Here is a 27,981-nt window from a genome sequence, read left to right on the forward strand (position 1 = left end):
CGTTAACTTTATAAAATATTCTGGCAAACCATTTTTAGCAATACTTGTATACATTTTCGACGACAAACGCATGCTCTTTACTACATCGTTGCAACTAACTGTAACTCCAAGAAAACTTTATATGCTTACCTCTAGAATGAAACCCATCTCCTCGCTACTACTTCTACAGCCTGATTGCTACGCATTATAAAAAAGGAGTTTATGATGTCGTACACTATAGATATTAGTTATTTGCTCTGCGTTTTAACACTAGCATGCAAATATTAATAAACTACTTTATTAAAGCTCGATTTATTTTGGATGGATATGTGCAACATATCCACACTTCTCAAAAACATACTTAAAACATAATTTGAATTTTGGTCACTAAAAAATCCTACTTTATGTGTATATATGGAATTCACTTTTAAATGAGGGTACGAAGACACGGAAGTAAATCCTTTTAAATTGAGAGATAGTGGTTTGAACTTTTGAGGAATTCATAAAAGATTTAGTGAGAAGATAGGCAGATACTCCAAAAAATGCTTCCGGTTTGAAATGAGATTTCTACTACGTAGTTAATAATTAATTAATGGTCAAATTTGGATCCGATAAGTTATTAAGTTATGGGATTATTGTTTCGTGAAGGATCATTAAAGCGTTCAAAAGATAATTTATTACATTAAATTAATAAAAAGCTCTTTGTTATTTTTTACAATACTAATTTGTAAGGTTATATTTTGTTCTTGGGGTCAAATGTATAAGTTAATTATAATTTGCGCATTGGCATCATGGTCTTCCATGTATATGTCTATACCATAAATACTGGAAAATGAGTACTCGTTTAATCTTTATTGATTCTATAATTCAAAAATTTAAAATTTTATATGAACACTATTTAAAATGGTCCTCTTTTGTAGAAATTACAGCCTTGAGTATGGTAGATAGAGCATATCGGTAGGAACGAACCACCTTTATGATAATGCTGGTCCATTTGTTTATAAGAGCGACTTTCAGTGCATCCAGTCCTCCAAAAGATACCAGATTTCAGGATTGCCCCCCTTAAACAAATTTTAAGCTCTGCCTATGTCCAAAAGCTAAATAGAAAAGTAGGATTATAAATCCCATTTATTTTTGGTATGTAAAGAAAAGAAAACGAAAATTAACATGATAACTCCAACAATTTGAAGAATGTTTGAGAGGGGAGCAGCTTAGCTGTCATGACTTATAATTTAATTAGCTGCAAGCAGCTGTGAGATTAAGGAAATAAACAAAAGTTCTACTCCGTATCCAGTAGACATAGGTAGGAATTACTTCGTTTTCGACACTAAGTTCTACCCTGAGTCCAACAAGGGCATACACATATAACTCTTTAGCATTACTTTCTGCATTATTGACTCATTCGTAGGACAAACATACTCGTAGTTATGCTTTATACTTAGATGTTATCATCTACATTCACGCACGTCATAGTTTCTCTTAATATCTCAAAATTGGATACCACGACAGCGAATGGTTGAAATTCAATTATCTCAACCTTTTAATAATAAGGAAAAGCTTTTAAAAAATAGAAAAAAACGCTATTCTGGCTACCAACAACAACAACAAAAATATCGGAACCTAAAAAAGCTTAGGATTTACAACCCCGTATATGAATCTCGGGATACCTTTGTGTCATATTGGATGCCTGAGAGTGATCACTATATTTTTAAAAGGTTTTCTAAGCCTCATAATGAAGTGTTCCATGGAAGGAGATCTTTCTCCATCATAGTGCTCCCTTACTCAATGGTGTTAATCTTGATCCGCAAAGGGAGAGAGATATGAAGCGCCTTACTGGACTGGCTGATTTTACCCTATAACCCCACTGACTCTGGCATTGGTTTTCAGTAGATATGATATGTAAAAAAGATATGGTTTTTTACTAAATCCTGATCATTTTGTTTGATTTGATCTCAACAGAAATAACTCAAAACAATGTTGGGAGGAGTACCAGACTTCAAGAAACTGAGGAATTGCTTGGTTTTTTTTTTTTTTTTTTAACTGACTTCCCTAAAGTTTGAAGCCTCTTAGTCTATTTTGGGCGTGGTACAGGCAATTTTGGTTTATAAAAAAAAATGATATTTTAGGGTCAAATTTGGGGTTAAAAATTGTTTTTTGATAAATTTATTTAATATTCAGTATATCAGTTAATATTACCTTGTTCCTCTTGTTTTTAATCGTTTATGATGCCCAAGATATGCTCATTGATTTTCAGTTCCGCTGTTTTATCAAACATAACATAACTAAAATTAACAATAGTTGAAATGATAGAAGATAAACAAAAAGGAAGAACTTTACCTTGTGCTATGTTTGATAAAGAAGAGAACCACAAATAATTACAGTAGTAATCAAAATCAATTAGTATCAAATACCTACCGTAAATAATCATATAAATAAATGAATCAAATAAATGAGTTGTGTCTAATGAATCTTTGATGCCAAATGATTTTAATAAACATCCTTTTCATCTTAGAATTATAAAAATTTGCTAGGATCAAATTGTATTCATATATAATAATAATTAGATTCAGTATTTATTGATATGAATAGTGTATATATATGCAGTACGCTTGATAGGTAAATTAATAAAATATATGTATATTGAAAGAATAATAAGAGTCCTTGAAAGGGCCCATGCTGTGGTCGGGTCAAGGTTTTTTTAGATCTCTATACTCATTTATTTATTTTAGTAAAATAATAATATAACAATTGGTTATCATGGAGTGATACATTTGATTTCAATTAGATCGTTTTACAAACTTTAATTAGATTTTAATCAAAATGTATGCATCTTTATAATGCATTTGTCCTCTCATGTCTTCAAAATGATCTATATAACTTAAGCATTATGTAAATCTAATTAATCTTTTATAATTACAAGATACTATAAATTAATCTTATAATTTTGTAAAATATGTGTTGTCATGAAACATAATCTCCACAGATTTATTTATTTGTTATACCTGCTTAGTAGTTAAGGGTAGACAGTGGAGAGATGTTTTGTTTTTAGCTGAATAACTTGAAGCTTGTTTGATCCAAACACAACAAAATTTGACACAGCATACCAACGTATGTTTGCTATTATTTAAGTACTTGAGTACGACCCGTCAATGTCTCAACTGTTCCAGAAGACTTGGATTTTTGATAAAATTATATCAATTAGTAGTCAAATAATGATATCAGTTGCATCAAAAACAATAAAAACCTGACTGAATTATTACAAAAATATTGCACCTTCAAAAAATTACATTCAACTATAAAAATTAGCTATTATACAGGTGTCGTGCACCACAATTGGAACAATTAAACTCACCCAGATCCCGTATCAGTTCATCACAGCTGATTTTTTCCTAGTTCATACAAGAGGTTATACGACTAATAAAAAAAACTCCGTTGGTTTTCATTTTGAGTCAGTAGTCGATATGGAGCAGCTCAGAAGAAACACAATTGCCAAATTATTCCACAGAGCCATGAAGTAAAACCAGTCGCCAAACTCGCAGTATACCCAAGAAACACAGTTTGGAGAGTCGTTAAGAAGCTGGAGACCTCCATCAACATCATTAAGAAAGTTCCAGAGAGGTCTCAGGTGAAGTAAGCAACTTTACCTTCAAAGGAAGGTCTAATAAATCCATCAAGGCTAATCCAGAGACCCCCATGTAGCCCTCCGTACATTACTCCACCATCATCATGGCTGTCAAAAGTATGGCGTTGTACTCATTCAAGAAGGTTAAGGCCCACCTTTTGACATCGGTTATGAAGGAGATAAGGTTTGTGAGGTGTAGGAAGATCTTGAAAGCTTGAAGTCGATATATACGCCAAGACTCAAATTCTTCTTAGATGATAAAAGACGTGGCTCTCCAACTCCTCTTACCTCTAACCATTGGACTGTCATGCTTATGGGGAGTTGGAGATGCACGCCTGCACCACATCACACAACAGCGTTTAGTTCCTCAAGACTGCCATCAAGTGTGGGACTGTAAAGCTCCCCTCTGCAGAGATCATCAAAGTCAATGGCAGTAATATTGAAGTTATATACTATTCTTACCTATACTGCTAAATAAAACCAAAAGATTCTAAATAAATCATTTTTTCCTTGATCTGGATAAGGCCAAAGTTAGTTTCAATTGTTGTGCACGACCCGGTATATATAATATCTTGAAGAAAAGTTGAAAATTCTTGATTTTTTCACAAAAATTTGTATTATTTTATAAAATTGAAATGTAAATTTTAAGGTTATAGTTTTTTTATTATTCAAGAAAAGAGATATGTTTCAAGCGTCCCGTAGTGATATCCTAAAGTAGAAAAAAAGTCTAAGGTTGAGTGGTAAATTATTCATTGTTCCGAGAATTTAAAAAAGAAAAAATACTAAGTAAGGAAAAATTGAAAAATTATCCTAGTTTTTTTATCCATGAGACTTATTAGTTATTTCAATATTATAATTATGCGATTACTCAATCGTAACATTATTTTAATATATTATGGTAATACGTGAATTTATAAAAATGACATTTATTAAGTTTAGAGTTTGTTTAATTAAAGATTAAAGTATGATATTGTTGAGGTATTGATAAAAATGCACAAATTTAAATATCGTATAGTTGATTTTTTGTTAATCTTAAATTAACTAATTGAGACAGTAACAATAATTCCATACTACCGTAAGGCATGCCAATATGTAGATAATAAACTTTGATTATATTTATTTCTATAGATCCAATCTATAAATGGGTAGCCCCATAAAAATCGAGGAAGGTATCTAAAATCAATGTACAAATTATGAGCATCAGATGGTTTCATCTTCCCAAAACATCATAAAGAGTCATTCCCTATTTGTACATGTATAAATATTTGGGTTTTTATTTTAAAAAAACCTGTTTTTGTATCAAATATGCAAGTCGTTTATATATATACATATATATTTTTTTTTCATGAAATGATTGGGATTTTTAATACATATTTTTAATTTTGGACTTGATTCAAAAAGAGATTATTCGGTACATGTTTCTCACTATTCATAAGATGTTAATTTAAGAATTAATTTGCTCTTTATAATATAGAATGTATCAGTTATATAATTTATTAATGATATCATTAAGTAACAAAGAATTGAAGTGTACAAAGGACTCATTTTTTAAGGCTAATGAGTAAATAACCACTTTTAGTAATATGCTCGTATTAATTTAATAAATTATCTGTTACGTAGGTTATTCAATTAATTATCTAGTGGAAATGGGGGAGGGAATTTTGGGCAGACCAAGTAAATAGACACGAGTGGCATTATTCACACATGGTATTTAGAATACATTGTTTTGCATTGGAGCATTACATATTGAAAATAAATAGGCTTTTCTTTCAGTTTTACAACAGGATGCGTAAAGGCTTGTTATGATATGATATATATGCAGTGATGCTAATCGTGAGGATTTTAGGCATGTTAAAAGTAAAGAAATCGAAAATGAACATGTAAACGTTACCATTTAAAGAATGTCTTGGAGGAGATCAGCTTAGCATTCAAGACGTTTTATTAGATCAGCTACACACAACTGTGACCAAAGGGAGTCCGACAAGGACTTACAATTATAACTGCAAGAATTGTAAACGGTTACTCTATATCTTTTATGAGCATACACAAATGTTCAATCTGGTTTTGTTTATAATTGTATGTTGTAGAAAAGGAAGTTCATTCCTCGGGAATTGAATAATAATGACAACTGCTTAGGAAAAGTAAATTCATTCTTCAATGTACCAACTCAAAAACAACAAAAAAAAAACGGGAGAGCTTAAAAATCCAATCGATTTTCGTTAGTATCTGCATATATATGCAGATAGAAAAAAAAAGATTTCCGAAAGATTTTACCTCATCAATTAAAAAAATATATATTCACCATCAGGCAAAGTTATTTAAATTTTACTTTGTTTGATATTTCCCTATTGTGATAACTGCCTCAGTACTAGAGCGGAAAATATTAAAGGGATTCTTGATATTTCTCCCACATACCTTTTTTCATATAATTTTTTCTCTGAACGAATCCGAATTTTATGTGTGGAGTAGAATTGAACACCTTTTCAGGAATGTTCCAATAGAAATAGTAAAGTACGTCGAGATCAGAGGATGAGAGAGGCCATATATTTAAATGACAAGAATTTATGTCATCTTTTATTCCTTTTCCTTTCCGATGATACACTGTAAGGTGTTGGGGGACTCCTACGAAGCTCTTCAGGCTAATGTTTTCATTTACTGCCTTCTTGATTGTCGTCTCACTGATCTTAATTTTTCTAGCTATGCAATCTATTGATATGGTTGGGTCCGGCTTTATTTTAGTCTCTAAACAGGTGCAAGTGAATAGTATCCCTGAACTCAACCCTTTTGTTGTGTACTCAATGTCAACATTAATAATGCCGAGTCGTGCAATTGTTTTGTGATCATTTTTAAAACTTAATAACTCAGCAACAATTTGATTTTGTCCCCTTCTTTAGATATCCCGGAGTCTCTTGTGTTTTTTAACGTTAAATTCAAAACTTAAGAACTTACTATCGGGTCGCAAGAACAACAAAGATGACAAATTGCAACCTTTTTTATCGTCAAAACGTCCTTAAAAGCAGTTAAAACAGCCCATATGACTCAAAAGTAACAAAATTACCTTGTCAAGGAGCGCCTAGATAAGACTTAGGATCTCCAAGCAGTCCAAGAAAATTAACTACTTAATCTTTAGTCGAAGCCCATGGAGAGTCGGATCTCGCCATAACGAATATAGGCATGCCAGTTAATGCCTCTATGTATACTGTGACAGATCTGACAGCAGAGAGGGTGAAAAGTGAAATATCAGTTCAGTTGTTTTAGTCTTTTTTTTTTTTTTTTTTTTTTTTTTTTTATGAGCTCTTGGTCTCTCCGATCACCAGATATGAATCCCCTAGATTATAGTATTTAGTGGCAAGTAGAGTCCCAGGTCTGCAAACTCTGACACCTTAATATTGAAACCTTTAAGGACTCTGTCATTAATATGGGGTTACCATGTCAGAGGCCTACATCAAAAACACCTGCAGGCAATTTCCCCGACACTTGGAAGATGGTGAAAAAGAAAAGTAGCTTAAAAAAAAGATATAAAACTATTTGAAATATTTTTCCAACTTGTTATACATTTGACAAACAAACAATATAAGAATAACTTAGAATTCCTAATGCTTTGAGCTTTACAGCGTACGTAAGCGGGTAAAAAGGAGAAGGGTTTTGGAATTGCAAAACACATCCTATTATGTAAGTATTTATAAAAAGGGGCTGTAGAAATGAATACCAAATGCTAACATACTTTGTACGTCGTGTGGCCGTTGTTTAACAATGAACTATGATCGTTTGTGACAGCTCCAAAGGCGTAGATATAACAATATTGTTATTTTGCCAACTAACAATAAGTGTTTGGGGTAAGTGAAAAAATGAAGGGATCAATGAAATGTTTATTCGAAAGAGTGTCCTTGTTGGGATCTGCGCCGGACCATACAGTTATGTGATTGAAATTTTCTTAAACTGGACAAATCCTTTGTTTGAAGAGTCAGGAAAGAACTGGAAGAGTTTGGAGGTGACAGCAAGACTCTTGTCATTGCCACTCTGAAAAAGAAACGTTGACCTGGTTGTCATAATTTTTTTTTTTTTACTTCTTTTTTTCTTGGCCTTTATTAGAATACATTTTTTATGTAATTAAAAAGTATACAACAATCTTAAGAATAATAACACCGAAATCACATAATATAGATCAAAATAAAACATCTCACTTCGAAAGTTAAAAAGGATATTAAATGGTAACTTCAAATTAAATACAACTTAAAGTACTCGAGTACAAAGTTAAAATAGGAATTATTCCATTTAAATTACTCTTTTATAGTCCTTAGCTTTTATAAAATATAATGCTCCTTGATGATCATGGTGTCAATTTTAACGATTTTACTGGATGTCAGAAAGTCGATCCTTCCAAAACTTCTTACCATATCAATTTTCAATTAGTTTTATAATACCCATGTAGGTAAAATGTAGTTGGATAGATGATGTGATCTGTCGTTTCAGGCATTTCTTTGCAGGAAAATTATAAATTCCTTTTGTCTTTGAAAAACTTATCAGTGACATCAAGTGTGCCTGTTAGTAAACGATATTTAAACCATTTTTTAGGAGAAGTTCGGAATTTAATTCTTATAGCACATTTATTCAATCTGCTGGGTTTTGTTGAGATATATTTTGTCTTTTGAAATAATTCTGGAAGGATAGAAGAAAAGGAGTTATTGAACATTTGCTTAGGAAGGCCGTGAAGTTGATGAAATTGTCAATCTTAAAGGCACAATTGGTCTTTGGAGATTCACATAAGAGCCAAAGATCGACGATATGCGTTTAGAGGCAATTTGATTGATCAAGGACCGAGATGATATGACATCCCCTGTGATATCAGAGCATATGGTTGTTATGTTAATTTTATCTAAACTTTCCCTCATCGACATCTCCCACTTCAATGAAAGTTCATATATCTCTAGAATGCTTCTAGATACATCACAAAAAAAACTGTATTCGAGCTGAAAATCTTGACAGTATTGATAGTATTTTTGAGAAACCGTACTATGGTTTATCTAAAAAAACTACTCCTTCCCCATATCAAAATATGATTAAGATATTCCTGCCAGAACATTTTGACATTTTCAAGAATGTTAATATTTCAAAAGGACTTACGCGAAGTAGATACACTGCACTTGGTAATATATGTATATATATATATATATATTGTATATAACTATAATATATATATATATATATATATTTCAGGTCCTGATCTTATCTCACATGTTTAAACTAAGAGAAGTGAAAAAGTTATTTTTTTTTTCTTCATTCTTGTATAAATTTCCTTCAGATTTATTTCCACGCTGCTGGCTCCAATCCAAGAGCCCCAAATTCTGATTCTGATTTCCTGAGCCATTTTGAAGTCTGGCCACTGCTTTTATTTATTTTTTTAATCTGTTGGACACGGTGTTTGGCCTCAAAGCACAACAGACCTAAACCCCATATAATTTTTTGTGTGAAGCACAGTTGAGCGACACACCAAATCATTAAGACCTGCTTCCGTTTCTTAAGTCGAGTGGAGGCCTTAATGGATGAATATTAACTAATAATATATTTCTTTTATTCAGATTTTATTTCGAATTGGGTATTATAAAAATCGTTTTTTTTGTTTTTTGCATCCAGAATTTTTTCGAACAAAAATCCGGTAAAAAAAATCGTGTTAGGTATTAAATAGAGATTTCCCTTGTTTATGATGACCTGTAGATATGGTATGTAGCAGGGCATGTACGTAAGAAGCATAAAATGACACAAAAGATTAGAAATAATGGAGCGGGCTATTTATACTAACGCGTGTGTTGAGGATTAAAGGTGTGTTTGAACTAGATAAAAAACACTCATATGTATTTGAATCCCTTATATGAAATATATGTCAGAAAAAATACATATAGGAAAAATAAATTGATAGATGGACATTAATTATCATTTAATACTTCAACATGCAAAACAAATCAAACATGATTTGATTTTGTTTTTATTCTATATATGTACAGAGTGTTCCATATAATTTGGAGCATAAATTGGTTAGGTTTCTGCCTTGCTTGTTAAAGTTGCAGCCAATGTGAATACATTGCTGTGATTGGAGAATTAATTGTTTTATACTATTCGAATTATAGCATGAACGCTTAATCATGAAAATCATCAAGAGCGTAAGTAATATATTTATACAATTAAAAGTTTGACAGAGCACCAAATTGAAGAAAGTGTAAGAAATACAATATTTCTCAATTTAACACCGTAATGGCAGATTGTAAAATACATTCAAACTACTTTTTGTCTTAAAATGAGAAATCCTTGGTTTAAAAAAATATTTTCATGAGTTTATGAATATTCTCTAGAGTGCAAAAACCTCGATCTAAAATCAAATTGAGGTATGTATTGAAATGTTTTGCAAAGTGATGGTCGATTATGCATTTTTTTTATATTTTGTGTAACCGTGACCTTCAACATTGACTTCTCAAAATTTAATGGCCTCTAACTGTGAGTCTATATAATATTCGTACTAAGTTTGATCAAAATCGATTTTGTAACTTTTTCCGTAATTCAGTCCATTTCCATCCGATTTCGTCCAGTCCTACTCGATCCCTCGTTACGTAATTAAGGTGTTTCTTCCTTATTCAGTTGTTTTCTTTTGAACCGTCTTAGAAGGGACTGATCAAATAAATTATCAACGACACAACACAATAAAGTTTAGTTTATGTTTAGTCAGCCTTTTTAATATGATAGCCTGAATTGTATTATACGATTTTCCTTAATCAAAACAATTGAAAACATTATTTTTTGATTGCAAATTTTTTTTTTTTTCATATCTTAAATTACATGAGCCAATCTGTAGATACAACACAGTTCACACTTTTGACATGTCTATATCCTGGGATGTACCCTGGCATTTAACTTCAATATTCATTGTTTGAAGCTTAATTGCATATGCAGAATCATAGGTATAATTTGAAAAAAAAAGAACAGATATTTGTCAAGATGAGTCATATAAATGTGTTTTATAAATATTCAAAAACCATGTCAAATCATTATCAGTTGCATTCAATGCTGTATATATCATAATATTTATGGATATAGCTTGTACTAGAAGGTTGGCAACAATTATTTATTAATGGAATTTGATTGGGAATACGTGATAGTTAAAATATGTATCATTAAATTACTCAATGAAGAATAAATATATTATAGCGACTTATTAATTATAAAAGGAATTTAGTAATTTAAACTCGGAATTTATTTACCGGAATTTGGGTTCTGAAATATTTTGTATCCTTTACAACAAACATAGAACCAAGTGGAGAAACGACAATCTCATGATCAATTTTTGTTCTAATTTAATTGATTAGAGAGTGGGGACTCAAAATATGCAGCAACATTCAATTACGATCTTATACCAATAATTTTTAAGTACGAGGTTTTACTATGCAACCATACGACAGCTCAAACAAAAAAAGAAAAACAAGTTTTGTTTTCATATCAAGACTGTAAGTGTAAAAATGTAGGAGCGAGAACAAAAAAAGCAACGTCTGTCCGTCGTTGTTAATATCGATAGGGATGCAGAGACCTTTGCCATCTCCGTCCAGACTCCCCACAACATCATCAAGTGTTTTATGGATGGGAATGAAGCTATATAGGCAATAAGAGCCAAAATTTATGTGGCAACAATAAGACTGACATCAGGACTTTTAAATTTAGAGTGTCTTGAGAAGAATGTCTATTTCACCTCTCATCCAAATTTTGACTGACTCCAAGCTGCCATCATGCCATCGTGGTACACCATGGACACCCCTTTTCAAGATCTGCTAATCTGTTCTCCGACGTGTCAAAACAGTTATTGCTTATGAAGGAGGACATTTCAAATAAAGCTAAATATAGTATTTAAAAATATCGCATGTGGGTTTTGAGTTGTCCTTTCCCGATCCCCATAAAGTCACGGTTTTCGTAAATTAGTCATGCTACTATAAGTCATCTTTTGTGTTCTAAAAGTGCTAAAGTGATCATTAATTAATATATAACTAACTACATAATATCTAAGGTGAATTTTGCAGGAGAAATTGCAAACGTTAATAGGAAAAAGTTTTTTGGTAGGTAATCCTGTTTGGAAAAAAGCGGTCACCGTTTCGTTATAATAAATTAAAGGATGAATGTAAATAAATTAACGAATTAAGGGGAAAAGTGTGAACAGCTGCAAGCCCAAAAATCTCCCATAAGATATGAGTATTGTTTACCTGGTTGTTTGTTAACTAGGTAGCTTGCACCATCTTGTTTTTTTTTTAAAGTTTGATACTAACTTCTTTCCTGATATCAGAGTTGTGGATTGAAGTCAATTGTCTTTGACTCGAGTTCAATTCAAGTTATGAATTAGATTACTTTAAAATTTCAGGTTTTTTAAAGGATTTGTGCCTTTGACATTTGACTTGGACACAGTAAGTGGATCTTGGGCAAAAAAAATTGTGGGTCTTTTTTTCTTCTTTTTTAAATTTGAATTTAATTTCGATTTTTTTATTTTTTTTAGAAAATAATTAAACAACATTATTTCTATGAAGAGTTACTTAAAATTCATATTTAACCTCAAATAAATTAATGTACGTTGCTCATCATCAATTCTTCGTCCTTGAACTGCACAATAAAGTGCGTCTCCGCAAATCGTGAACGAACCTTTAGAAAGGTTTCATTGACTTAATAAATAATTTACCGATTTTTTACCGTAATATTAACTAGTAGAGTATAACAAATTTTTTTCATCAGACAAAAAATATCTGAGATGAAGGTGAAAAGAAATTGTGGGTCTCCACTTCTTAACGTGTGGAAATGAGTTATGACGAGATCTTCCGCATTATTCCTGCTCCAAGGGTTTCATTTCCCAGATTAAAAAGCTACAGGGGGAGAGGATGCCACATTATTGGTTTTCAATTATCTTAAGATCGGCAAGGACTTGTACCTGGAGGTCATGGAGATAGTCAGAATTCTCAGGTTAAGGGCAATAGAACGACATAGCTCAATGGACAATGTGATTGTAAAAAATTATTTTCTTGAACTCAATCTATGGAGGTTTGCGCCCCGGTCGTTCCGTGAGAAGGGAATATACCTTTTGTATATGCACTTTAAAGAAGATTCCTAGGTCATATTGAGTAAATGCAACACTATAATGTTTACTTATACTCGATCAGTGCAACTCCATCAGACCAATTTAAGGAACATTTAAAAAAAATACGGAAAAAAGACAATAATGTTATTTACAACAAGACTCCGACATGGCCAAAAGAGCAAAAAATAAAATCTCAAAAGTGGTGTGAAGACAACTTGGCAATATTCTGGATCTGGTCAATGTGGTCTACATTCTCACCATACTACAGCCTCATGGAATCTAGGGTACAATTGAAATGAAGGCCTGTGTCGCCTCAATTGTGGATGTCCTAAAAACTTCGAGATTTAATTGTGTATATAAAGTTAATATATATATATATATATATAAAGGCTTATTGTATTACTGCTTGTATTATTTTTTGATAATCTTGATAAATTTGAACTTGGGAAAATTCGTTCACGATTCTTAGGCACACACTGTACACATACCTTTATATTTATACTTGATCCAACAAAATAATGTCATTTATTATTTACGAATTGACTGACAATTCATTAATTATATATTCTAGGCTTCATCAATTACATATATACATTTCGAGCTAATATTATAATTAGATATGTTTTCTATATTATCATTTTTCAACATGGTGGAATCATAAATCAAATCCAAATATTTTTTTTCCAATATGCTTTGATACATCCCCGGCCGACGGGTTTTGCACCATCTACTTCTACGTAAGTACTTTGTCGTTTTATGTGCAATGTTTGTGATGTATGTTGTTAAATAAACATTTATGTATTAAAAGGATCTTTGATGCTCAGGGAAACGGTGAAGAAAGAATTTAACCTACCTCAGGGCCCAGTAACTCACACGCACAACCTGTTGGCCGACACGTATTATAATATATTAGAAGGGGTCCTTTCCTTAGGGCCCAACACTTTACCTTCCCAACCTGTGGCTGGGGTTCATTTTTGGATATAACAAGGGGTCCATATTACTTAGGGAAAAAGCTGCGGGAGAATTTATTTTATCATTCTATAGTTTATTCTCCCGAATATAATATAAATTGCACACAATAATAATGTCTTGCAATTAAATTAAATATTGCTTTGTGATGATAATACCCTCAACAATTTTGTTTCACAAGGATAATGTACACGACGATTTTACTAAGCAACGATATTACGCCTACAATTTTGTCCGCAACTTTATTACTGGCATCATTTTAACGGACACCATTAATAATAGAGAAGGATAGGAACAAGAGAATATATTTTTTTGTGTGTTATACATTCGTCGTCATAAAATTCCCTTCTTCTTTTTTATAACTTAATATACTTACGTGCATTTAGGAATTGATACGTTAATATATTGTTTTTAAGAGCTGTTTTACCCTGAACATTTATTCAACTTTAGATTATAATTTTTCTCAGAATGTCAGATTAATTTATTGTAATCGGATGCAATCCCCTTTTATATCATGGAAAATATAAAGTCACAGAAGTTCTTATCGAATCTTAAGGAGATAGAGATCCTGAAAAAAGTTAGGGGCCATTATACTTATCCTCAAATACCAAGAAACCTCTAATGCTGAATTACTTAAAATGTGGTATAAAAGGGGCTCTTCTTCACAATATGAAAATTTCCATATAGTAGTTATTTTGTAAGAAATTTCTATAAACAAATTTGAAATAACGATGCCCAGTAATATTGGGGTCCTCTTTTTGTCGCTTTGGGGCTCTTGAAGCCTCCTGGTGACATAGACTGACTCTTTCATCCACTTTAGAGCAACGTAAACGGTCCTTCAGGGGGTACTTAGTGGAATTGATGAGAGCCTTGGATCTGTTTCTCGCTAGACCTAATCAACAATAGTCGTTCTTCACGTTGATTCTATGGTTGTTGTTGTTGGTATTTTCATTGCAAAATTGGAACCAAATTGTTGCTGAGACTCAACATCATACACATGGGTGTAATGTTTTATATTGATAATGTCAAATTTCATCCGAATTTATCTGTTTTACAAAGTATGTTACTGATAACAGATTGGAAAAACGCTCTGCTAAAGTGTTGAAAATGTTTGGAACTAAACAAGCAATCATTGGAAAGAAAAATGCTTTTAAAGACTACAAATTTCGAAGAACATGCTACAATAAGTTTCAGGACTACGATAGTTCTTTCAACTTTCAAACTGAACACTACCTCCAAGTAATCACAAGGAACTATGACCGTATCTGTCAAATCTGTAAAAAAGTACAGATATAAACAAAAGCTTAAAACTCAAACTAGACAATTTAAAACTAGAGATTTAAAATTAAATTAAATTTTACAAGGTCAAATCACCAAAAACGGTAAAAGCGCATAATCCACCATAATACGGTAAATTATTTTAAGGGGAAGTTTGGACTTTACAAAGTGATATTCTTGTTATCATATAAGTTGAATTCCTGATATCAATACACTTTGTTACTTAATCTTTAAAAACGAAGATCGTTATGAGTGGAATTCTTGATCTTTATTTAATTATGCAAGAATATCCAATGGAAGCAAATACGACATAAGATATCCTTTTGTTTTTTATAATAACCCTATAATGTATTTTTACATTGAACGGCAAGATAAAATCGATTTCAAATAATATTCTGACGATAAAAACGTCAGATACATTAATCAAATGATATCTGACAGTTAATTTATTTTTGTAATAAAGTGCATTAGCAGAAAGACTATCATGAAATCTCGACATATTTTCATATGATAAGATATGACTAACCATTTTTGTATGTATCTATACTAGCAATTATTGTATAGAAGGAGTGACTCATATGTGATTATAGAATGCAGATAGTCTAATTAATCAGAGGGAATGATGTTCAATTATTCATAAATGTACATACCAGGCGTAACAAGGAAAAAATTACACGCGTAAGAATGGGTTGTCGAAGTTTACATGATTTTTTTTTTTTGAAACTCCAGATAAATTAATTGAAAATAAGGTGTATTTTTAAATTGTCTGATCAATGAGTTCCAGAGAACTTGAAAACTGATTGAATCTTTCAATAACGATGGAATTACTCCTTCACAGATAGTAAGGTTGGTACGAACAACTAGAGTGACCGTTTATAATGTAAAAACGAGAATCATAGTCGAGGAAGGAATGGATATACATATGGCTCAGAGAGGAAGCCTAAATTAGACCTCAATGCTATGAAGTGTCTGTAGGACTGGTACTGGAACCATATGGTCATTGCCCCTTACCCCATTTTTTGCCGAATTTTTATAGTTATCATAATTTAAAAAAATCGTATTTTCCAAAGAAGTTTAATTCGTTCAAATTTTAACCCTATCCGAAAAAAAATTCTTTCAAAATTGTGAAAGATACCAAAACCTTGCCTCAAAAGAAAAAAAAATCTAGCAGACTCCCATGAGGATATCACTATTTTGTCATTTTTTTCCAACTTGCAAATAGATTCATGCCAGTGGTCTGTAGGCCCATGCAGAAGAACTCAATGTTTCCAAGATGACTATGTGAAAATATAAAAAAACGGATAGAAGGTCTTGCTGGAGGATGGTGCCGAAACTTATTCCTCAAAAGTTGCCTAGAAGTCCTTGAAAGACAATCAGCCTTTTTGGAGGGTATTTTTTTAATGGTTTGACCCCCTATAGCTGGGATGTCAAGACTTGCTCACTATGCCTGCTGTCATAAAGTGAGAACAAAGCCTGTAGACTTCGCCACCCAATCATTGATCCCCTGAAAACCCCTTGTCAATGATCAATGGGCAATAATGTCCGAGACCTATATCAAGGCTGTTTGCAAGGACTTCCAAAAGAGATTTATGACTGTTTGTTCTGTCAATGGGGGTTATATTACGTAAAAAGTATTCTTTCTTGTCCTATATTTTTAATTTATTCTTATAAAAATTAATCATTTCAATTAGTTATTTTTTACGACTTGTTGTTCATGATGTATTTAGTGAGTAAATTTTTTTTCGTTTTACTCGGTATATGTGGGACATATTAGGAAATATTCCAAACTTGGCCCTTCAGGACTTTTTGCACGTTTTCCTTCAAATGGTTTCCTAGTAACTATGAAAATGTTTTTTTTTATATATAACACATTTTGTTTGGATAGCAGATGCGGAGTAAACATTATAAATGTCTGTATCAATCTTTCTTTATAAAAGAAAAAGCCCAAAATTATTTCAAATGTGGCAATGGAAGTCGGAATCCGCTAAGGAGTGTGTAACAACTCACCTGCCGAAGCAACTAGCCCTGAAAATGGATGGCGCTAAAGCGTTTCTTGGAGCAATTTTTTTTTCCCAAATTAGAACACATATTAGTTCTAACTCTTACTAACAATTGTAAAATCGTCTCGTAAATCAAAAATAAAATTGAAAAAAATGGAGCCTTATTTCTGAATTTATATACCTATAATAGGTTAAACACTTGCTGATACTGCAAGTCCAGATAGAGTTTTGAGTCTTTATTCACAATTACAAGACCTTGAATATTTTTATTGAGTTCAGTTCAAGTCCTCAGAAAATATAAAATAATTCAAAGAGTAATTTATATCCAATCAAAAAATTGATATAACTTTTGAGTGTTCGTCAAGTCAGTGATGCAATCTGTGAAATGTGTACAGATCCGCTCTCAACCGCAATTGGATTTTGGTCAGAAGCTGACAGTATGTTTTTTATATAACTTTGACTATTCAAATTAGAGAAAATCAGATAACACTAGAAAAGCTGCATTTATTTAGATGCAACTAAAAGATTGGATGCACTAAAAACTACTCAAACTAATGCACTGCGACTTGAGGTTAACTCTAGAGAAGAAAAAAAATGAATCCTGGTATATGTTTTAAGCAGCGTCCTGTGGCAGCAAATACTTGTTTTGAGCAAAGTTGTAAATTAGGAGAAGTTTGTAATAGCTAATAATGGAGTGTGTACGCACTGATCTCCAAAACTGAAAAAAGAGAAATGACAATTGGATATCTAACAGCATCTAGATGAAATTTTGGAGCTTTTTACCCATGTCATTTAAAGGAAAATTGAAGCCGAAGTGTCTAAAAGTTATTTGTCGTCTTAATAGTTTATGGGACCACCTTCGTCAGTATATGTGTAGTTTGCAAATGAAAATCCTGAAATTCAGACTTTTACTACGAGCTATACACAAAACGGTATATTAATGATGTTCTTGTTCTGTTGGAGAATCTCTCGTTTGGATTGAGCCAGCAATATGTCCGTGAGGCTCAAGGGAGAGTAGATAAAAATAAAGAAATGTTGCCCTGGTACTTTGTTTGTCAATTGGAAAATCGTTTATTAAATTTGCTGATTTGAAAAGAAGTAACACATTGTTGATGAAGTCATTGTTTATATTAATGATTCAGAATCCATAAAAACTTTATATTAGTCTCTTTTTGGATGTGAAGCACTGATAAATCTGCTTAGCCTGTGTTCAACTCATTTATATGTCAAAGGTGTTCCCTAAACCCCCTTAAATAGTTCCGCTGTCTATGCCCACTGTTAACCATTTTTGTCAAACAGCTAATGTAAAATCTCTATATTTCATATCAGAAACCCTAGACGATAATTCTTAAGCTATCAAAGAATAAGAATGTTTTGTATAACAATTTGTAGATTCTACTACCAAATATCGTTATTTACAGGGTGTTCCAGAGTGATAGGCCTTTCACTTCAATAAGTTAAAGAGTATTTTCTGTAGAGATTTGCTTATTCAAGTCATAAATATTATGGTAGCAATTTGTAAAGGAATAAATTACAGTGTTGTGTCCACACTTGAAATCAAGTACTAGGAGGGGCACAGACAAATTTGAGGAGAAGAAGAATGCAGTTTCCTGACTCAGGAAAGACTCCCCTGATGGGAGTTGCAGATAAAATGTCAGAAGACGTTGTTGGTACTAGGGATTGTGTAGATAATCTAATACAAACCCTAATCTGTGAGTTATAAATTTTTTCATGGTACTTAAATTCGGGACCACCCTGTAATAATCATAACAACTTTATCATTATAACCATACATATGTAAATGGTTTTTTGATATTGGTACGTATTGATTAATAATAATAAAACTCAAATTGAATAGTCATAATTGAATTATTTTTTATTATCATTAATATTTATATAAATTGGAGAGGGACATTAATATTCTACAGCTAATAATTCAAATAACTCACTTGATACTCCTACAAAATAAATCTAAAACAACCAAATTAAAAGTATAAAGGTAATATGTATCAAAAACAGACAAAATAGGAACACATCGAGATGCTGCCATCAGAAGCACTTATGATAAAGAAAGATTGTATTCTTCATTATTGCTACCCATACAACTATTCATCTTTTTTAATATCTCTCGAATTGAAGGGCGCGAAAAGGGATCCAAATACCAACAAAGTAATAATATTTCCTTCAGTGCTGATGTAAACAATGACGATAATTCTGGATGATGATTTTTAGCTTTGAATTCGTATACCTATTTAAAATACAGAAGAAGAAAAAAACAGTAAAACAAGTTCTAGGACTACTTGCCGAAATCCATTTAGCCGTAGGGTATTTCACAAAAATAGACCTAAAATACTACATAGATTTGATTATCATCATTAATCTCTACTTATTAACTGTATTTAGAGATGTTAAAAATTATGTAATCTCGGTCACCGTAAATTAAAATCTCTTAGGCAAAGGTGGCATGCGAAAGAACAACAAACATCAGAGCTCACACTGAAACCACACTTTTTTTGCTCTCTTTATCATAGTCAAATGCAGTTATCCCTTACGTCATATTTAAGTTTATACTGTATATCTTTTGAAGCTTTATTAAAAACTATTTGGTGAAGAAAGTGAAAAGAAAGTTAAGTTTATTTTTAGCGAACTTTAACTGAAATCAACATTTTTTATTCAATATGGTCTCTCTCAGACTCATTGACGGCATCTGCCCTCTTCCTGAAGGACGCACAAACTTTACAGATCTAGGATTCGGACAAGTCAGCCCAGGCAGCCCTAATGAGAAACTCCAAAGATATCGCAGACCCGTGAGGCTTGTTGCAAGCAGCTCCCTTGACCTTTGCCTAGATAGAATAATCCAAAGGATTAAGATCAGGGGAGCTGGGAGGCCAAATGTTCTTGGACACATTCAAAAGAAGCTTGAATCGAGACAACCTCTTTTTCTTTGTGAGATGTCTATTACTCCTTCTTCTTGATTTTGCTTCCAGATCATATTTAATTGAAACCTCTCTCATATTCATCTTCTTAGCCATAACACAAATCGGTGTCACTAGATTTCTTACTAGGCAGTTTTGGAGACGCATAATCAGGGTCTTTGTACTTACTGTTCCTATTGTATCTTGCCCAGACTTTCTGACGACTGTTTCTTTGGTTTCAAATCGCTTTTGAATATCATATACACCCGTCCAGTTCATCCTGTCATCATTTGCAATCTCTATTGGAGTCTTCTGGCGTGTGAAAATTTCAAGCACGCAAATTTTTTTTGGCTTCAATTTTGTCGTCTTTAAAGATACAGTCAATATTTATAAATAAAAACAATTGCAAAATGATTATTAGAATATAAGAAACCTCTTCTTTTTTTTTCAAAACTTGAGCGGTGAGCATTTTTTTAGGTATAAACTTAAATCTAACGCATGGGCTATATGAATTGATTATGTATTTTTAGCCAAAAAGTAAATTCAGCAAAATTACTGTCGACAAATTATCTGCGTATAAAAACAAAACACCAAATATAAATGATGTTTACCTCTCCAATGGATAAATCTTTATAAGGTTCTTTGCGTTCAAAGAGCTGCCAAAGAAGTATTCCGAAGGAATAAATATCCGCTGATGGATACATGTAGATACGTTTCCTTTTAACAAGGATCTCTGGAGCCATCCATGCGGGAGTACCTCTTATGCTTAAAATCTCTAAGAGCAAAATAGTGAATAAAAATTATCATCCATTATAAAATATAAATAACTAGAAAAATATACTTGAGCTGTTGTGTGGCACGAGTTTTTGAGCAAATCCAAGGTCCGCTAACTTTGCTCGTATTTTGCATGGATGATTGGTGAGTAGTATGTTACTGGACTTGACATCAAGATGCACAATCCCACGATCATGCATATAACACAGAGCATTTCCAACTTCGTTGGTAATTGATAAAATGAAAGCCGTAGAGATCGAGTTATGAGAGTTTAGAATATAGCTCTCAAGAGAGCCAAGGTTCATATACTCAAAAATCAGAGCATACAACGAGTCCTTGTCATTACAAATCACACCCAAAAGTTGAATAATGTTTTCGTGGCGTAGTTGTAAAGACATTATGCCTTCATGAAGTAAATTTTTTTTCTAAAATAAAAAATTAATATTATTATAAAGAGCTATTTGGGATCTTCTTGAAGAAATTATTTAGATTCCTGGTGTCTAAAGAATACTTATGGAAGTATTATTTGTTTTTTTAAATATAAAATAAGATCGTTATCTAATTACTTTAGGCTTCTTTCTACCTATTTATGACTATTACGGAGTATCTCTAGCTTTGATTATTGTAAATTATCTATTGGATAATTATGGGTAGTTGAAAGAAATAATTTGATTTATCAATTTTCGGGAAATTTATTGACTCTTATAAGTCTCTAATCTTTTCATTCCACTAAATGTGGAGTGAACATGAGCTTTTTAAACAGGCTCTTATCGAAAGTCCCCTCGATAGACGTCAACAAACTTATGTATTTGTAAAAGAAAATTCTTAATTTATTTCCATACACAATTAACTTCATTTTTTTATCACCCAATCTACCGTTTGCTTAAGGGAAGGATTTAACCGATCAAAAATAGAGATATATTTGTATTATACCAAAATATTAGTATTTAAACAGCTGAAAATGAGCCTATACATGAAAAAAATGATTATATGGAAACCAGGAACCCTGGACTCATTGCCATTCAATACTGTAGTCTTACATTTACTGATGATTCTTTGGATTTGTTGAATCTTTTCACGGCTACTTCTTTGTTAAAGAGTTGTCCTTTATAGACGTTGGAATAGGTTCCATGGCCGATAATAACGGGAGAAGTTGAATATTTAATTAAATTTTGGTGAACATTAATAGAATTAAGGTATGTGATTCTTAGATTCGAGTAATGATCAGTTTGTTTTGGTTCTTTTGTAGTAGTAAAAGACGTATTTGAACAATCCTATCAATATAAAGAGTGGATATACACACTATTAATAGTAATTTGAAGGCTAAAAAAACATACCATGACGCTAGATGATTGATAGCTCCCATTACATATTGATTTACCAATTATTCTTAATTGATTCTGTGAAACCTCATTATTTCTAACACTTTTGTTCTTTGATACTTTACTGTAAGAAGTTGAGGCCGGTAGACTCTCAGAGAACCTTTTTGATGTCAATTCCAATATTTGACGTCTATTTATAAGTTGTGGAAATAGAGAATTGCTCTCATATCCACGGATGTGATTGCTGTTATATTTTGTTATCAACTTCATATCAAAAAATGTCTATAAATTATAAAACAAAAGACAATTAAATGACTTAGACAATAACAATTAAATTATGTAGAAAGATCGAATCAAAATGAAGTTTCAAAAAGAAATTAGATATGCTAAATCAATAATAAATGAATAATTGATATGTTACCAACATTATCAGTTTATTATCATGTTAGACATAATACATGATATATTTATATATTTTTCATGAATTCTTTAAAAACAAACAGGTCATTGATTATTTATAACCAAAAATGGAATCCTTAGTAAATACGTACTGTCTGAGGAATATAACAATCTCATGGTCTTTAATAATTAATTAAAAAATGAGTAGTGATTGGAATTTTACTATAGAGGATAAATATTTAGATTTACTTATTCATAGATAAAGGAATATGTTTTAAATTTGTTGGATGTTTATTGCTTAGAAAAATATCAATAGGGATGTCTGGTATGATCTCATATAAAACATGTTAACTCTGAGAGATTAATGATGACGTAAGAGATTAAGCTCCTTCCAAAAGGAATTGCTCTCACAGGAAAACACAAAATATTTCTCCGTTTTGGGCTTGCATCCACAAGAAGACAGCCACCTATCCATTTTACCTAAACGATATTTTTTTAAACGGCTTCTACAGTGGAAGAGTCTGCGTTTATAGGTAAAATAACGTTTACAAGTCGTAATTTGTAAAACAAATTGTACAAATTAAGAAGACGATTTAATTTTATACTTCAAAGGCACTCATTTTCCCTTCTCTAATAGGTAATAATAAGATCAAATACGGATAATATCAATCCAGAGTAAACATGATTATAATTCATCATAAATTATATAATACAATTTCAAAATCAAACTAAAGTCTTTACTTGGATATGTTTTAGAAACTATATTTAAACTATTACCGTGAAGGGATAATGACTTTGTGACAAATAGTGAATAGTAGGGTAATTAAGGTTGATATCCCCTAAATTAAATTAAATATATATTACATACAATTAAATATACCTAGAGCTAAGACGATTCTGCAAAAATCTATTATACTGGAGTCGATAATCCAATTATAATTACAGGCTTTATTATTAAAACTCATGATCAAATTGTCATTCTAGCGATAACCAAAGGACGAAAAAAGTCATTATACTGCGGGTCCATGTCAAGTCTCAAGTCTTTACTCACAAGTCCAAGTCCCTAAATATTTTCTTCGAGTTCACCCAGTTCAATTCCTTAGAAAATAAAATATAATTTTAAGAATATTATATATCCAGGTATAAATTTAGATTGATTTTAAGTCAAAGTAATCAGATTTCTTTTGAATTCATTCCAAGTCAATAATTATAGTACAGAGCACGCAGTTTTAAAAAATTTCTTGAGTCGTGTACAAGGTAGCTTTAGAGTCTTAGCTATTGGGTCCAAATCAATTCATGAGTCTTAAGTTGTGTCGTCAAGTTGAGTTATAAGTCTTCAAAATATGTGCTCAATTCCATATTGAGTAGCAAGACCCACCTCAAGTCAAAAGTTATTATGTAGTTGGTATACAATTAAGTTACTTCAGTGATTGTATTTCCGCTATATTTAATTCCCAACAGTTTTATAGTATTAGCATAGCCGTGGTAAAAAATATCGGTTTAAGAAAAATAAATAGGTCTTTCAATCCATCAATGATCATGTCTCTGATTATTTATCTCCTAAATCAAACCACATATTGATAATAATTAAGTATATTTCAACATGTTTCGCCGTTATGAAATTGTATCATTTGGGGAAACGTAAAAGTGAGAGGATTCATGGGACCAAAGTTCGAAGTACTCACTAATCTCATTCAATTTAAGAATAAACAATTATTGATTCTTGAATTGAGATATAGTCAGAATAATCTTCACATCTCTAAATTCATATAATTATGTATATGAATTATTGTTATTTCAATAAGTATTTGAAAAAATAATATTTTTTGAAGCACTATCTCTGTTTAACATACCGAACTAATACAATTCGAATGTTATGATCAAATATTTCTTCTTTTTTAACGGTATCAACAACTCTTTTACATCATCATTCTTATTTAAATAAACTAAATATTTAGAGATTATAAAAGTCAACTTACGCAATCGTCAATAGAAAGGTTGTTGAGTGTATTTAAGTTCAACAGGTTTGTTTATCTTTGAAGTACGCTGCGTTACACTCACTCAATCTCTCTCTCCTTTGTCCCCAAGGGATAAAAAAAGAAAAGGGTAAAAAGGAAGAATAACTTGGGATCTGACAAGTTCTACTGATCGAAAGGGATTGAAGAACAATTTGTAGTTATTTACTCTTTCTCCCTTTCTCACTCTTTTATTATTACTATCAATTGTGTTCTCTGAAATTGGTCATTGCAAGAAAATACACTACAAACTGATAGAATGAGAAGCAGTAAATAATACTATGTTCTAGTACCCATTTTCAATGAATATTTTACAATGTTATTTAGAGGATAGAATGAATATAATTTTCGTAACAACAGGAGGAACGTCGCCATGGCAGTGGATTCGGGAGAGAGGCGTGAGTGTATGTGTGTTATTATTTTCGTGAAAAAAAAAAAAAAAAAATCTTTGGGAATCCGTTACCATGAAACCAAAAATGATTCAAACAAAATAATAATAATAAGTGAAATGAGGAGACAGCTGCAAGCTCTACAAACAAATAACAACTCTACTTAAGAAGAAGGGAAAAAAACACGATATATACATATATATACGATACATGTTATAGTAATTCCAAGCAAATTATGATATATTTTCCAAAAGAGGGGTCAATGTATGTCTCACCACTCTTTTAATTATATTGTCAACAGGTTGTTCTTGAAATTCGAAAATCGGGGAAATATAGAGTATGAGTATGACATTAATATCAGACAACAAAAGCCGTTTTTTAAGGTACATTTGTCAAAAGTTGTACTTCGTTCCGTAACTACAGGAAGTATTAAGAAGGTGTAACCTCCTAATATGATGATTCCCCCCTCCTCCAGCTGAAATATAAACATTACTTATAGGTCTACATTCTAAATTATTGTGTTAAACAATCATGTATTTTTCCATGTACTCTCTAGATCAGCAGGGAATATTTCAAATTTTTACAAATTCGAATAAGTTTGGGAACCAAAGAATTTTTAAATTCCTATAACTTGTGATAAAAGTTGGTTTCATTTTCCATCTTGCTCGTTTTTTATGAATTGGCAAACTGAAGAGTTAATTTTCTTTGTCTAAGCTGTTGTCATTATTATTTCATTCTTGTGGAGTGAACTTCCTTTTCTACTACATTCAAGCTATCATTGATATATAAAAAAGCAGATTGAATATTTGCGTGCTTTGATATACGTAACAGATGGAGAGTAACTCTGAGGATTGTTGTGTAGTAATAATTGTAAGTCCTTGTTGGATTCAGAGTAGAATTGAGGATAGATATCGGAATATTTCTTGCCTATCTCCTTGTTTATTTCCATCTCTCCCTTCGTCACAGTATCCTGTAGATGATATAATGAAACATGACAATTAAGTTCCTCTCCTAAACATTTTTCAAATTCTCAGGGTTACAATGTTGATTTTTTCTTTCTTAATATGCCCGAAATGCTACCAAATAGTATCACTAGAGATAATTCTCAAGCTAGTCTACCGGCAAAGTAAAATCCTAGTCATGGTTTGGCCCCTTCTATAGTTTGGAGTGTCCCTCCTTTCATATAAGTCTTGTTACAGAACCTGTAGTACATCTATCGGTTATTGCGGTTGCGTTTCAAGATAGATTGGTCATTTTGGAGTGATTAAAACATGGATTGTAGCATGCAATCCAATACATCACACATATGGGTACTGTGTTGTGATTATATCTGTCTGGTAGCTCTATCACTTCTTGTAGATTCTGTTCTTAAACTGCTAGATCCGGTCAAACATAAACCGAGGCCCAGACCAGTGAAATGAAAGAAGTAATACTTCTATTGACTATTAAGCAAGTGCAACTTTGATATTAGTAAATCGAGAACGTTAATGGTATTCATTTATCGTTTTTTTGAACGGAGTACCTTTATTGAGGATTTCAACCTTTCCTACTCAAAAAAAAAAAAAAAAAAAAAAAAATAAGGTCTAAAATTAACTGGTAGATAGGTAATAACGTCATTTTCTCGGTGTGTTGGCTTATAAACTTACATAGATGTAATTGTCCATTTACTAGATTATTTTTATTTATTTTCTGGCTAGTTTACTTTTTATGCTGCAATCGATATCTCTAGTAATTTATTGTATACATATTGGCTCAATCTTTGGGACAAATGGGTACATTTTCTTAGATTATTTATTTCATGCTCCTTCAAAGTAACAATGTATTGCCATAATTAAATTGTAATAATATGAGAATGGCAAGGGAAATCCTTACCCAATAAGAAAGAGAAACTGTCCTTCAATATTTAGACCAATTCTACTTTTTCAGATTGAGGAAATCAAAATATTTTTGCATCATGATCCACCCATACATTTATTGCTTAAACACGCATATTTAATAAAACTTCCTTTAAATCTGTTAAATAATCAGGTTATAATTCGTCAATTGATTCAAAGAATGTTTTGACTGATGACAAACGCATGGCTTGAGGAAAGGAATAAAGATATGAGTGCAAGATTTGATTTATATTCAAGTAAACAAGGAAATGCATTGTTGATACAATGTTTCTAAACACATCTGAATTCTTCATTGTTTTGTAATTAATAAAAAAGGAACGGATAAGGAGGTTACTTATGAAGTTCCTTTTCTACAGAAATGTGTCCAGTAGTTCTTTATTTTTACACTTCGTCAAATACATAAAAGATTTACTTACATATAATTTAATAACATAAACTCTTCCTTTTTTTCACGCAAGGTAGGGAACTTGTCGGCCATTTATATATATATTTTTTTTTTAATTTGACACTGTATCTTTGATGTCCACTTTTTTCCAGTATTCGTTAGTAGAATACAATTAAATAAAAAAATGATCTAAAACGAGTACCAAACTTTTTGGAGTAACAACCTGAAGATGTTTTCATTTTTATTTTCCATAGTTATTACCATTATTTCTTCATTGGTGAGAAGGGCAACATATTTGTTAGTTTAAAGTGCATGTTCTCAGGAAAGATAAAGGGTTACACTGAAGACTAGTTGGGGAGTTATAAGTAGCCTTTTGTCGTTCCAGTACAGTCTTAGGACCGTTACTAGCGTCTTTTGGACAAGTCCTTAGGACAGTCAGTCCTTGGGACTGGTCCTCAACTGTCGGTCCTTTGAATTTTTTCATAAAAATATCGATGATTTACAAAACCAAATACGAAATATGAGATGTGTATTAAGGTCATTGCACAAAACTTGCCAAAAATATTTATTCTTTCATTATAATGCGATATTTAACTAACCTATTATATTTTCACTTAGTTATATAATTTATTCTATTATACCGAGTTCTCCATTAAAATCTAAACACTTTAAGCTCTCTTAATCATTAATGTAGCAATCCTTAACGGCAATGAGGGTTTCCAGGCGGCAGCAGAAGACCTGTTACCTCTTGCGAATGTAAGTCATGGCGTCGCAGTCCTGTCTGACAGTGGCATGGTGACCTCTGTGATTGGATGAAGGACATTGCAGGGCTTCCTCTCGACATGCGCCCGCCATTAGGGCTGTAGGTGGACATAAGTGTCACTTTTCCTAAAATTAAAATGCCAAAAATCAATGGGATTTAATCATTTTAAGACTTGGTTA

The 27,981-nt window shown here is 31.8% G+C and overlaps 1 protein-coding gene and 1 long non-coding RNA gene across 4 annotated transcripts in view; one reads left to right on the plus strand and one right to left on the minus strand.

Annotated features, from left to right (window-relative positions):
• Positions 1-27,981, plus strand: part of LOC121118349 (uncharacterized) — a 147,934-nt gene that overhangs the window by 19,918 nt on the left and 100,035 nt on the right. The gene's annotated exons all lie outside the window — the stretch shown is intronic.
• LOC121118321 (probable serine/threonine-protein kinase DDB_G0270146) lies at positions 18,796-24,569 on the minus strand. 2 transcript variants are annotated; one of them, XM_040712902.2, is made up of 6 exons: positions 24,335-24,569; positions 21,972-22,238; positions 21,675-21,908; positions 20,702-21,059; positions 20,472-20,635; positions 18,796-19,193 (listed from the first exon to the last, which is right to left on the minus strand). In XM_040712902.2, exons 2-6 carry the CDS (start codon positions 22,224-22,226, stop codon positions 19,005-19,007), a joined length of 1,200 nt encoding a protein of 399 aa, XP_040568836.1. In that variant the 5' UTR covers positions 22,227-22,238; positions 24,335-24,569; the 3' UTR covers positions 18,796-19,004. The 2 variants fall into 2 exon arrangements, with proteins under 2 accessions (XP_040568836.1, XP_071748284.1); XM_071892183.1 differs by having other exon boundaries at positions 18,796-19,297; positions 24,335-24,515.

The sequence above is a fragment of the Lepeophtheirus salmonis genome, chromosome 1 (assembly GCF_016086655.4).
Source record: "Lepeophtheirus salmonis chromosome 1, UVic_Lsal_1.4, whole genome shotgun sequence".
Taxonomy (NCBI): domain Eukaryota; kingdom Metazoa; phylum Arthropoda; class Copepoda; order Siphonostomatoida; family Caligidae; genus Lepeophtheirus; species Lepeophtheirus salmonis.